Below are 12,975 nucleotides of genomic sequence, written 5' to 3'. Positions count from 1 at the left end.
CAATGTCGGCATGTTCTTCAAGACTGTGTATATGCAAGCCCAGTTCTGGCAATAGGGGTGGTGTGCAGTTTATGACGAATGTTGTGGCTATGCTCCTTGCAACTACACAATCAAGGTCAGGAGTGACGGTAAGTAGTGCTCGTCGGCAAAGCAGGGCCCTAGCGAGGGGCAGCTGGATTCTTGCTTTGCCGGTTAGGAATATGCCTTTGTCTGAAGTGTGTATAAGTGGGTTGAGTTACACTGGAGAAAACCACAGAACAAAGGAGCAGGCCACTGCTGTCAGGAACACAGAAGGCATTAGGAAACTCTCCAGGAGGCTGAGATGTGGGCACCGGTGAAGAATCTGCACACTTAGTGGGACTACCAACTAAGCCGTAAACCCCCAAGAGTCAATTGAAACCACAGTCTGCATAAGGGAAGGGAGAGAGAACAGAATATGGAATGTCAAAAGCACGTGCATATAAAGATAAATAGAGGACTGGGCATATTTAATTAATTATATCGCAAAACAGAGAACGCAGAAAGATCTCGAAAGGCGAAGGATGTGTGCAGTTCGTTGTTAAGCAATCTGCAATGTAGCAAGAAAAAGCAGTCTCATCTATGTACAAACTAGAATGAGTTGAGATATTTTAGTCAAAAATATAACCGATGGCAGCCTGTTTGAGTTCTGAACTCACTCTTTGGGAGAGGAGTGGCGACTACATTTTGAAGTTTAGCCCATACAACTATGAGAAATCAAAACATATGCTCCAGCTGTTCGTTTGTGTGTGTGTGGGGGGGAGCTGTTTTAGTTAGTATGAACCATAGCAACTGGTCAAACAAACGCTCACCAACATGTCACTTTTTACCCATTCCACAAACAGGCTCTTTGAAAAGTTACAGGAGCGGTGCTAACCACCTGAATAAGTAGTAGTGAAGGACAGCTGCATGTGCGTCACGAAGGCCTAATGTGAAATGGCTGTTTGGCAGTTGCTGTGCTTACATCAGAAAATCAGTGTAAAGCCATCTCTGACTAACGTGTGGCAAATGCCACTGCTTCTATTTTAAGTCTACAACACCCTCGTACCTTTCTTGAACCAGCCTCAGGGCACACCCCAACAGCTGCTACAGTGGATAAAACAGATGGCCCGGAAAACACCACATGCCTAAAAGCCTCCCAACCCCAGATAGGCCCTATCTGTATTCGCAACACACAGCGACACACGTACAAGCCCCACAAGGTATAGTAGCTTTCGATCAACTCGGCTCACACTTCCTTTCCTGCACTCTATTCAGGGGCGTCACGCAGGTCCAGCAGCCAAGGCAGATAAGTGGGGGGTGGGAGGGGAGGGCATACTGCCCCAGGCCAATGAGTATCTGGGAGACAGCCGCGGTGCGTCCATTGGGGCGTAGGGGCGTAGCCCCACCAGCCCTGCTGATTGGACCCGCGTTAAATAATACCCGCGTTAAATAATTAAAATATAATGTCCAAATTACCATTTACTGCGCACATTATTCCGGCGGCGCCGGGCAGCACCCGACTTTATCGGGAGTGTGCAGGGGGGCGGGCTGGCTGGTGTGGTCATTGATTTGAAGCCGGATGATTGACAGGTCTAAAAACTTTTTTTTTCCCCTTTCCCCGCATGTATACTTCGGGCAGCAACTTGCCCGAGCATGCGCACCCAGGCCGGCCCCATTAGCTAGTAGGGGGGGGGGGGGTGCAGGACCTGCTGGCGGCAGCGCTGGCAGCAAAAGGGCGACAGGGCGAGCAGTCACTATGCCCTCCAAGCCAATCCTGGCGCTGCATGCAGCGCCACTGCGCCAGGATTGGCCGGTCACCGCGCAGCATGAGCAGGGGCAATCCTGATTGGATGCCGAGCTTGACGTAAGGTAAGCGTGCTGCTTGGATCCGGTAACGGTCGGGTTCACTTCGTGCGCGTCGCCTGAGCCTCGTGGTCGTCGTGACTCGTGGACTGGACGGTGGCTGAGGACTGAGGACACACAGGTAGGATCGGTTGGGGAAACATGGGGAAATGCTGGGCCGGCTGATTTGTAACTGCTGTCATATACCGTTTTAAGTGTTTATTAAAGTCCTTTTCGTATCAAATTAAAGCAGTGAGTTGGACCTACAATTTTGTGCTGCGGAGCGTTCAGTTTGTACACCCCTGCCCTACTTTCCTGAGAAGCCTGTGGCTGTTCACCAGCGGTACCACTGAAATTCGTGTTGAAGGGGTTGTACTTGGCCTAGTTTGCGAAGCCATAGTAGGACAGATTACAGGAGATCTGAGGTGAACCACCCCTGCCCTATGGCCGTGGCTCAGCCCCTAAACTGGGTCTGGCACATGCCTTCAACCAGAAAGGTTATGTATTCAGAGTGACCAACTTTACTCGTTGTGCCACCCAAGTCTATATAGTCCGTTAATCACTATTCACTGAATTCTACATTTCATTGGAAGTCAAGGGCACAGTGTGTGCAGGTAGAAATGCCGCACTAAAGGCATTAAAGGAAAAGAATGAAAACCAGCCTAGATGCCGGTCTACATCATTTCTTCAAAAGCTGCAAAACAGCACTTGTGGCTGTAGGTGACCTATTCCTTCCTTCATAGTGGTCGTTATGAAATCCATTGGGGCTCAGTGTTGGGCATGGGATTTCTTCCACCCCACCTGCGCTATACCCTTAGCGATCAGTCCCTGCTCGATTCCCACACAAGCTCACAGCCACAGTTGCAGTGCTTGAACCTCATCTGTTGTGCTGCTGCCCTCCAGCAGCCTTTGCCTGCTTTATCTACTCCCTTTTGGCTGATTCCTCAGGGCCTAAGACTAATCCCACCTCCCACTCAGCCACCTCTGGTTCCCACTCAGTCTTCTTTCCTGTGCTATTCCTCAGCGCACTCTTCCCCTCTTGCACTGGTATTTTAGTTACGGAGAGTAGGCATGCACTAATGCAGGAAGAACAGATATTCAAAGTATGTACACTTTCACGAGAGTTGGGTAATTAAATGTATGCTGTGTTAGGTGTGCCTGTGTAAGTGCTGGGTGACACGGAGTGAGCAGTGTGAGTGCAGGGTGAAAGGTATGCCTGTGGAAGTACAGGGTGAGTAGTGAGTGCAGGGTGAATAGGGTGCCCATGTGAGAACTGGGTGACCAGTGTGGTCTTGTCTCAGGACGGGAAGCGTGAAAGATGAGCTGTGTGAGAAATGCGTAACCGAAGTACCAGTGCGAGTGCTGGGGGAATCGTGAACCAGTGTGAGTGTAGGGTCATTCGTGGAGCTGTGTCCATGCAGGAGGATTCATCCCTCGACAGGAAGAAACCGTCATTGACAGTTTAGGTGTAATTGGAACTATAATTATAATGATTGTGAAGCTGATCCTGCAACAAAATGTCAGTATTTTGGATATTTCAAAGTTACTTTTGTAGAGGTAGGTGAGCCTTTGAAGGCCAGAGCCAGATGTTGAGCTCTGGCTCTGAAAGAAGTGTTCTTGGAACTTCACGCCAAGTCTTCTTGTGGTTTCTGTCACCCACACACTTATGTTTGTCACTACGCCGCCTCATCGAGAGGCTAAATGTTGCAACGTAAAACCAAGAAACCTGGTTTCAAATGGTATATCTGCTTGGCAAAATGTGTGTTTCCCTGGCCCATTAACTTATTTCACTGTGCCTTCTTTTCTGTTATCATCCTACCTTAAAACTCAATTAAGGATGTGTCATCAACAACCTCATTTGTTTAAAAGACTTTAATAATACCCCCTATGTTATAAAAACCTATGCAGTGTTCACATGACGGCTGACTTGCCTCTTGGTTCACTAAAAGCATCGTCCTCGCAGGCATGAATGTTTCAAAGTTGACATTTAGAACCAATAACTTCTCATAAATTCCAGTCCATGCAGAAATTAATTCTAGGTCTCTGAACTAAAACGCATCCAAGTTAAACAAATCTACCTTTTTAAAATTTGAGCCTTTAGCATAGGTTTACATGGCAAATTATACACCACACAGAGCACTGCCTGGACTCTGGCTCGGCACTCTTTTAATGTTCTGCTTGCCTAGCTCTGTATTGTTCCTGAAATGTATTCTTCCACTGTGGCATCAAGGGTCCTTAACAAGAGCAGGGACAGCAGGGGGGCCTGTAGTAATTAAAACACACAGACTGGTGAACTGAGAGCAGTCATGCGAAGGTGTGGCTAGAAGCGAAGAATACACTTTGACACCGCATAATCATGATTGCACTTAAGCACTTTAGGGTAATGCTTTAGTTGTGATACAATACATATATCATGCATTTATGTATTTCCATGTCTTAAGGTACCTTTCTTAGATTTGCGAATGAGAGAATATTTTATACTGGATTAGGTATGTGTTAAATATGTTATATTCTAAATCTCTGCTGAATGGGATTCATTCAAAATGTACACTTTATGATTAGGGTCAATCTGATGGCAGCGTAATCAAAATGACTTACTCCGTGACTCTAGGATTGTCGACAATGAATCTCTAGTATTGTGTGCTTTATTGCACCTTTCCTAGTGGGCTTCTGATATATTATGCATACTGTGAGACACTGCACTTCAATATCTGTGATTGCCTGTGTTTGCCTTAGCTTCTGCTTTGCAGTTGTCTCATTGGGTGATGAACTGAGCTATTACCCTTTTGCACTTGTTTTCTTGTCACGTTTGCTGGTTATTGAAATACAAAGGTCAAATGTCAGCCGCTTTCATTCTGGGAGCCTGGTGTTTACTTTTCTTTCTCTGACTTCGAAGTGAGAGAGTTATGTGAAATCTTGCTATGAAATGGAAAGGGTTTTTTCTAGCACACAACAAATATGAAAAGTGCTGATATTTCACACTATATTAGAATTATAAATAGATAATGAAGTTAATTTTTGTATTGGAGTCTGGAAACAAATATTTGAATACAATGAAAACACAATACACTAGCCAATGCTATTTCCACACATTATCATTTATGCGCTAAAAATCTGCATGTCTGTACCAATGTTATGGTCATTTCAATTGGAAATGTGTTGTCTGTAAAGGCAGTGTGCTACCACACGATGGATACTCCACATTACGCCGCTCCACTCTGCAACACTCTCCTTCAGTCTATGCCCTTTGATTCAGAGACATGCCCCTCGACTTTGACATGCCACTCTATGCCACTCCAATCTAAGCCACTCAACACCATTTGACCCTCTTAACTCTACCCACCCCACTCTTTACTAATCTATTTCAGTCAACTCTATCTCACTTCACTACAGTCTACCCCACTAGGGTCTACCCAACTTTACCCCTCTCCACTCCTGGCCAATCCACCCCAACCTGCCTCATTCCACTACAATCTACATCACTACAATCTACTCCAATCCACTCAACCACAATCTACACCAGTCCAGTCTGCCTATCTACCCTACTGCAATCTACCTCACTGCAATCCTCTCAATGTTTTCCACTCTACTACAATCTACCCCACTCCACTCTCCCACAATCTTGCACTCCAGTCTACTCCACAGCAAACTACCCCACCCCATGCCTTCCCCGCTCTGGTCTTCTCAAGTCTACCCCAACTCCACTTCACCCCAACTCCACTCGCTCTTCTCAAGACTACCCCAACTCCACTCCAATGTACCCCACCCCTTTCTGCCCCGCTCCAATCTACCCCTTTCCAATACACCAGTCTACCCCGCTCAACTCCAGTCTACCCCACCCCACTCTAGCCCACTTCACACCCATGTACCCCAATCTACTCCAGTCTACTACAATCTACCCCACTCCGCCCCAATCTACCCCACTCCGCCCCAATCTACCCCACTTACTCCAATCTACCCCACTTACTCCAATCTACCCCACTTACTCCAATCTACCCCACTTACTCCAATTACACTGCTGTGCAACTTCTTCTACTCTTAGAGCTGAGATTTCCATGAGTCTTATAGTCTGAATTCAGCACCTGAGCATAATAGGACAGAATGTATGAAGCTCTGTGGTAATACTGAATAAGCAGCTACCTATGTTATGCCATCTATTAATGTAATAACTGCACTTTCACAATTGCTTTATTAACCTTCCTGCTTTCTCAAATTTGCTTGAAAATGCCTGATTTTTCTTCTTTTTTTTCAATATTTTCTAGGGGGGGGTAACCCCCCCAAACCCCCCTTTTGGGGTTCGGGCTCGCTCGCTGCGCTCGCTCGCTACGGTGCTGTATGCTAATTCGTTTGCGCCCCACCACTTTAAAATCTCACCCACCGCCCCTGCTGGGAGATATGGAGTCTGCGAGGCCCTTCTTCACATTCTGCGGGGGGGGGGGGGGGGGGGCACGTTGCGTTAAACCTCTGTCTCTGACGTTGGACAAGCAAAGCGTTCAAGCGTGCGTGACTGTCACATCCAACAACTTAGCTAAAACACCTTCAGGTTTGGAAGACTCGTTTATGAGCGAGCTCACACGCTACAGCAGCACTCAATAGAGCCCCAAATAAAAGTTTACGCCATTTCGAAGTTAAGGTGGAAGTTAGCCTTCCTCTGAGGTGGCGCCTCGCGCCTGCCTGCGACTGGCATCCCTGTGACAAATGCCGCGTGATTCTGTCTTTGGAATTCTGCTCTGCCGTCGTTGAAAATTACCGTGTTTTAGGAATACTGCAAATTGCTTATTTTCTCATGACACATTAATTTGGGAAGCGCCGTTCAAAGTACAGCTCATGGAAAAAGGTACCGACCTTCAACTGCCATGTAGGTGACCCCTTGCTAAAGTGTTAAATGAGCAACCATATATTCTAATAAAAATGAATGGAAACGGGACTATTACTTTAAGCGACGTAGATTCAGGTGCCGTGCAATCTTTTCCATCTAGTGTTGGATTCGAAATACGGCAACTTGTTTTTCCTGACGAATGTCTTATGACCACGATCCCTGAAACGCACCAGGACACAGACTTCGCGTGCAAAACAAGCATTAACACCCCCCCTGAAATACTAAAGTTATTGTAACATTTGTGTAAAACAAACTCTTAACTGAGCCCGAAACCAGGCACAGTGAACATATAATAACGATGTGACTTTTTTTTTTTATAATTGGAGTAGAGCACTGATCAAGCGCCTTGAAAGAGGGCGTCGGTGAGACTCGATTAACGATCACATGTTCTATGGCGTAACTCAAGTTCAGCAATGACATCAGCTTGCGAAAATCTCCCAAACCCCCCCACTAAACCCCCTCCCCCCCACACCTAGGCTCAATTCACTACTGTTAGGGAATAGCTGAGCTCTCCTGGTTGAGCGCTCTATTCATTTAAAGTTTATGGAAGTATTGGCTCGCCTTCTATAAAATGTCTTTGAGCACCGAAGGTCAACAACACACACTTTGCCGCTTAACAAGTCATTTGGATGGAGCCTTCTTCAAGAGTTCACAGGAACAAAACAAAATACTGCCACCAGTACTTTATAAGTTTAGGCAATCGGCACCAATTCAACTCAATTTCTTTTGTAACATTTAGACACTTTAGAGAGATGCAACTAGCCCCTAAATGTGAAGCTACTCTCTCTGAAGAAAGAATGAAGCTTTGTGGAGGGCCAACTGAAGAGTTCTTGAAGGAAGAACCACTTCTTATAGTTTTCTCAACGATGCCTGAGTGAGGATTAAGGCCCAGAAAGGACTGCGGTAAATCTACTTGATATTCCAATATGCGAAAACAAGTTAAATAGGCTTGGGAACCACCTGGAAGACATTCATTTACAGTGCTATAAAAGCTAGGGACCTGAACGCTGCCTTGTAGAGACACGTCAACAGTGCTTACTGTAAATGGAGAGCTGGCAATTCTGTGTGGAGCAGATCTACTGCTTATCTGTGTTAGAAGACACAGGAGAGACAGACACCATGCATTCAGAAGACTTTCAGTTTGTCTCTCCAACTGGAGGTTCCGAACAACAGAGGCCTGTGACAGTGGAGGAATGGAGGGATGATCCATTGTCAGACTCGAGGGGCACATCCACCAATGTAGGCAAGGAGGCAAAATGGAAGATCTCTACGCCAGCCCAGAGACTCCCCCAGATACTAGAGCCAGTCATCTCAGACACCAGTGAAGCGCTCCCATACACCACCTGGTGAGCAGCAACAATAGTCTAGACGTAGACATTAGCCCAGCAGGTGGAGAAGCTGCAGAATTGACATTGGAATCGAAAGCAGAAAGCCTGAAATCATACCCCAAATATAAGCAATCCTCTAATGGGGAGGAAAAGCTCCCAACAAAGTTCTTACCCCTTTTAACAAGGGTCCATAGAAGTGGTACCCGTGGAGAAGAGCGGCACACGATTATATTCCATTTATGTTTTAGTTCCCAAGAAGGCTTTGGGTGTTAGATCCGTTCTGGCCGGAGACTCCTAATTCTCTTCACTCGGCAGGAGAAGTTCAAAATACTGTCCCTAAGCCATGTGCTGCTGACCTTCAGTGCGGGGGATTGGATGGCGTCCATGGATCTTCCATGAGGTGGTATCTGGATTGAAGCCTTCAGACATGAGAGATCAGTCCCTCTCTTGGGGAGTGGTTCAGAGGGATGTGGAGACATCCTGAAAATATCAAACATGGCCTTTGATGCGTCCTCAACCTGGGAAGTTTCAGGAACTCCTATTCCATCTTTTTCAGATCCAATATTGACTCCAATGATGAGCAAGAGACCCTCATCTATGAAAGGAACCGCCAAGTCTCCGAATGGGAGAGGAACTGTATCTTGACAAAGAAAAGGACTTCTACTTTCTGTGGCCTTTTTGTATTTTTTACAGGAGTACTGCTTGGGGTACTGATATCCGTGAGTAGGCTTACCCGAAGGAGGGGAGGGAGACCACTATGGAGTATCCTAATGGGACCTTGCAAAAATTAACTTGGCCTCTCACTCCCTGTTTGCCTAAGGTGCATGGATGACGTCCAGGCTGAGGGGTTGTGGACAGAACACAGATACTACACACAGATGTTGTGCAGTTCAGGTAATGACATCAATATGGTGTCATTTAGACTTGAGACCTTGAGAGGTGACATTTGGCCTAGATGCTGTACAGTTCGGTGAACAATGTGATCTGTAAATAACGAAAAAGAGCTTGGGATACGCATAGTGGAGGAACGGCAAAACAGGAACCAACTCCCATGTGCCAGTCCCTGACATATATAGCCTGTGATCCCATTTGGGGCAGCGGTTCTCCAACTGGAGTTGCCTGGCACTACCTAGCGACCCTGGAGTGCTATTGATGGTTGGAAGGGAATGGGGTTAGAGGGGCGGGGGAATATTCCATATCCAACCTGGCACCTGATGGATAATCATAAGGTGAGGAATCTGTAGGAAGAGGTACACATCCAATAGCAAATGTCCAGGAAGAAGTGTAAATAAAATTAATGAACACTAATTGCCATATAACCCATACCTTCACTTAAAGGATGAGACTAACGCAATAAGTTTTATAACCAACGCCCAATAGTGAGACTCCGCCTGGTGAGGAAAAACACTCTGTGGCAACGTTCAAAAGGAATATGTCCTTAGACTTGTACATTATATTTATACTACAAATACGGAGGAGTACTAGAAATGTTTGTGCTGATAAAACCTACACAGAATTACATTTGCAGAAATTGTATTAAAATAATCCCACTAGAGCTTGCTGCTCATTTGTATCTAAGAGTTTTTCTACAGGGCACAGCAATTCTTGAACCTTACATTCAAATAACAGGGAAGACTTAGATCTGCAGTCATACAAACGTGCTTACCTGTGCATAAGCGCTTTGGGTTACTTTTTTTAGGTCATCTTGGGCGCCTGTTGTAATTTTACCAAAGAAAATTTGTTCTGAAACTCGTCCCCCCAAAGTCATGCACATCCGATCGAGCAGCTGCTCTTTGGTATAAAGATACTGTTCTCTTGGTAAATACTGTGCATAGCCCAATCCCTTGCCACGTGGAATAATCGATACCTGAAGGCACAATAAACACAGACAGGAAAAGTACATAAAGTGAAGTAAATTCAAAATTCAGACGAAATTAATTATCACAAAATGTGTGTAGATGTTTATTTTGAAGCTACCAAAACGTAGCTTAAAAGTGCAAGCTAATTAAAAAGCAATATTACTTTCCTATAGAATATTTCAACCTACATGGGCTAAATATGACTAGCTCACCAGAATGCAAAAAGAAAAAATGCCAGGAAAGTTGAGGACAAATCTCAAAGTCAGATTGTTCCCTTGGTTATGGGGATGCATACGAAGACAGAAACCTCTATTTAAGATACCTTCAGGGCTCTTGGTTTTCTACAAGACAATTAACACATTTTCACTTTTTTCTTTTTAGAAATTAGATTTGCATCACTTTTTTAAAATATAAATGCTGGTTAGAGAGGCAATAACAATTGTTAATTTGAGTTGCTATTGCGGAGTTATAAAAGATTAAGATCGCACGCAATTACCAATGATCCTTGGTGCTAGATACACATTTTCTTGGCATTAGCATGAAGGAGGGTGCCCGTGGCTAGGATAAATGAATGGGTAGCTTTTACACTCAATTTCTTGAAACCTTGTTTAAATCTATTCTTATTTGTTTCATTGTATTTCTTCTATAAGCGCCATTCAAGGAGGCGTAATTCAGTTTTCCCTCCATAATACCTTAGTTAAACCAGGAAGCTGGTTTAACTCTTTATATCAATCGACACTTGGCCCTAGGGCATGCAAAATGGCTGCTTAATATAAACATCAGATATATGATTTTTCATTATCATCAATTGTAGAGCTAACTTTTGGCTTGCTATCATTGCCTCAGGGTTAACCTGCCACTACACACAATCTTAAACTGGATCTGACTCAGTATCCTAAGCTCAGAAGTAGGTATGCAGAACTTTATCAGAAGGTGGTCGAACTAAATGCATGGGAATATTTTAAAGCAAGTGCATAAAACAATTCTGTTAAATTCAATAACAGTGAGACAAAAGACGATGCTCTGATTCAGTTGAATGCAAAGAAAATGGAAAATGCTGCTCTAAAAAAAGGTTCTTTAAACAGCCTAAATGCCGAAGTTACAACTAAACAATGGCTCAAGGATTGTGTTTGCGATAAACAGAAATAACAGAATGATTTTGTAAGCTAAGTATGAATATAAGAATTTAATATATTCTTTGCTTGGTTTTGGCTAGAATAGACACAGTGTAATTCCATTTAGTGATGCGAGATGTGTCAGATTTCCAACACAACCTGCACTGGACGGATTGTTGAATTTATTTAAAGAATGTAACATTTTTTGCAAAGACAATAACTCAAGATCATCAATTTAAGTTGCCATCATTTTTTGCTGTTTAGTGAGGTAAAATGTAACTATTTTTATAAGTGCTTCCATAAAAACAAAAGAAGAATTATGAAAATATCTGCACAAGATTAGTTTTTTCCTTTTTTTCCCCAATGGCAGCAACTGTTTAATGAGAACTTTCACCTTAAAACCCCAAATAAATGATAACCTGACAATGCCAAGCACAATTCCAAGCTAGGTGATACAGGGCCATGGTAATATGGCCTCCCTCCAATGGGTAAAGTGTAAGTTGCTCCAAGTGGGAGCTAGCACTGTCGACATTCCCAGAAAAGTTAATGTAGAGGTTCCCCTGCCTCTTCTTTAATAAATATTTGGACTTATTTTCTAGGCAGGTCTTGCCAAAATATGGCAAAAAACTGACAAGTGGATGCTCTTGCACCAAATGAGCTTGGTTACAAATTCCAACTCCCATTGTTGTGTCCTTTGGGATGCATTTCAAGAGAACAACTAAGCATAGAGAAACTTATATATTGAATGTCCACCAAATGCCTTCTCAGCTGAGCTACCTCAGCTGGAAAAGACCTGATTACTTTATGATCACGAGAAGTAGGAACAGATCACCAATTATGTCATTTGGGCAGAGCCTTGCATACTTTTCCCTCAACTTTGTGAGGTTCTTCAAGTTGTGCAGCACTGTCTCTCCCACACTGATCCAGAAGTGCCAAGTGATGGGGTAGTAGGGAGAATAAACTGCATGTGGGATTGGCTGGTAGCCTGTGTGCTCTGGAGTCCTTATCCATAGTATTGTTGTAAAAGTGAGGCCTTAATCACAGCCACAGCTCTCCAGCAGAGCAAAGTATGTCAGCACCCCAGAATCAATGACAGGCTCTTGGTCCCAAGTTGATGTTTGACTGTACAGGTCCTGTAATCCAGTCAATTACCATGTAGTTCAAGTAATATGGTAATCACCTTATTACAATGTGATAAATATAGATACAAATATTACTTCTAAGTGGTAATCATAAATACTGTCTGACACTAAGTCTGTGACATTGGTATAACATACCTGTATGACATAAGATTGTGAGATAAGTATTTATTGTTCTCCATCCAGCCCCTTTCAAGATGATAATCAGTGCATATGACTGACGAGCATCCTGAAAATTGAAAGTACAGAATGATGAGATGCAACACGATAAGCCATTTGAAATCACATAATCAGAGTGGTCAGCGTAACCTTTGGTTTATTAGACCTTTCTTGGGTAAACTGTGCCAACAAATGTATTGTTTTCTGATTCCTTTCTTTGAGGTAGATGAAAACATAGCACATTGATGAGGATCAGGTTTGCTTGGCACATCTTATACATTTTGGATGCTTCAATGTATGTAGTTACTATTTGTACATGGCAGACCTATAGGGACACTGTACACTGTCAAAAGCAAGGATACACATTGGAATATTTAAAAAGTGCCCCATCAGGTCTCATAGGTTTCTAGCAAATATATATGAAAGTTGTGCAGTTTGGCCTCATTAAAAAAAATTGCAAAAGAAGAAGCTCTCCGAAAATCCCCTATTGGAAGTTAGGATCCGTTCCTTTGCTTGCTTGGTGAAATTCAGGGCATGCATTGATATCCTATTACGTGCAAAGTTCGACAGCAGCCACAATAGAGTGGATGTGAACACCAACTCCAAGGAAGGCAGTATAAGATCTTCAATGACAGTTGTAGGACCCACTTTTCC

General features: G+C 43.9%; 1 protein-coding gene across 1 annotated transcript in view; it reads right to left on the bottom strand.

Annotated features, from left to right (window-relative positions):
- The window catches only part of AFG3L2 (AFG3 like matrix AAA peptidase subunit 2), a 233,440-nt gene that overhangs the window by 27,533 nt on the left and 192,932 nt on the right, over positions 1-12,975 (bottom strand). Inside the window, exon 15 of the mRNA XM_085606063.1 lies at positions 9,716-9,916. Within this exon, the coding sequence (XP_085462189.1) occupies positions 9,716-9,916 (201 nt within the window). The remainder of the gene's footprint in view (positions 1-9,715; positions 9,917-12,975) is intronic.

This window comes from Triturus cristatus, chromosome 5_1 (assembly GCF_964204655.1).
Source record: "Triturus cristatus chromosome 5_1, aTriCri1.1, whole genome shotgun sequence".
Lineage (NCBI taxonomy): Eukaryota > Metazoa > Chordata > Amphibia > Caudata > Salamandridae > Triturus > Triturus cristatus.
This window is presented reverse-complemented; position numbering and strand designations above follow the sequence as displayed.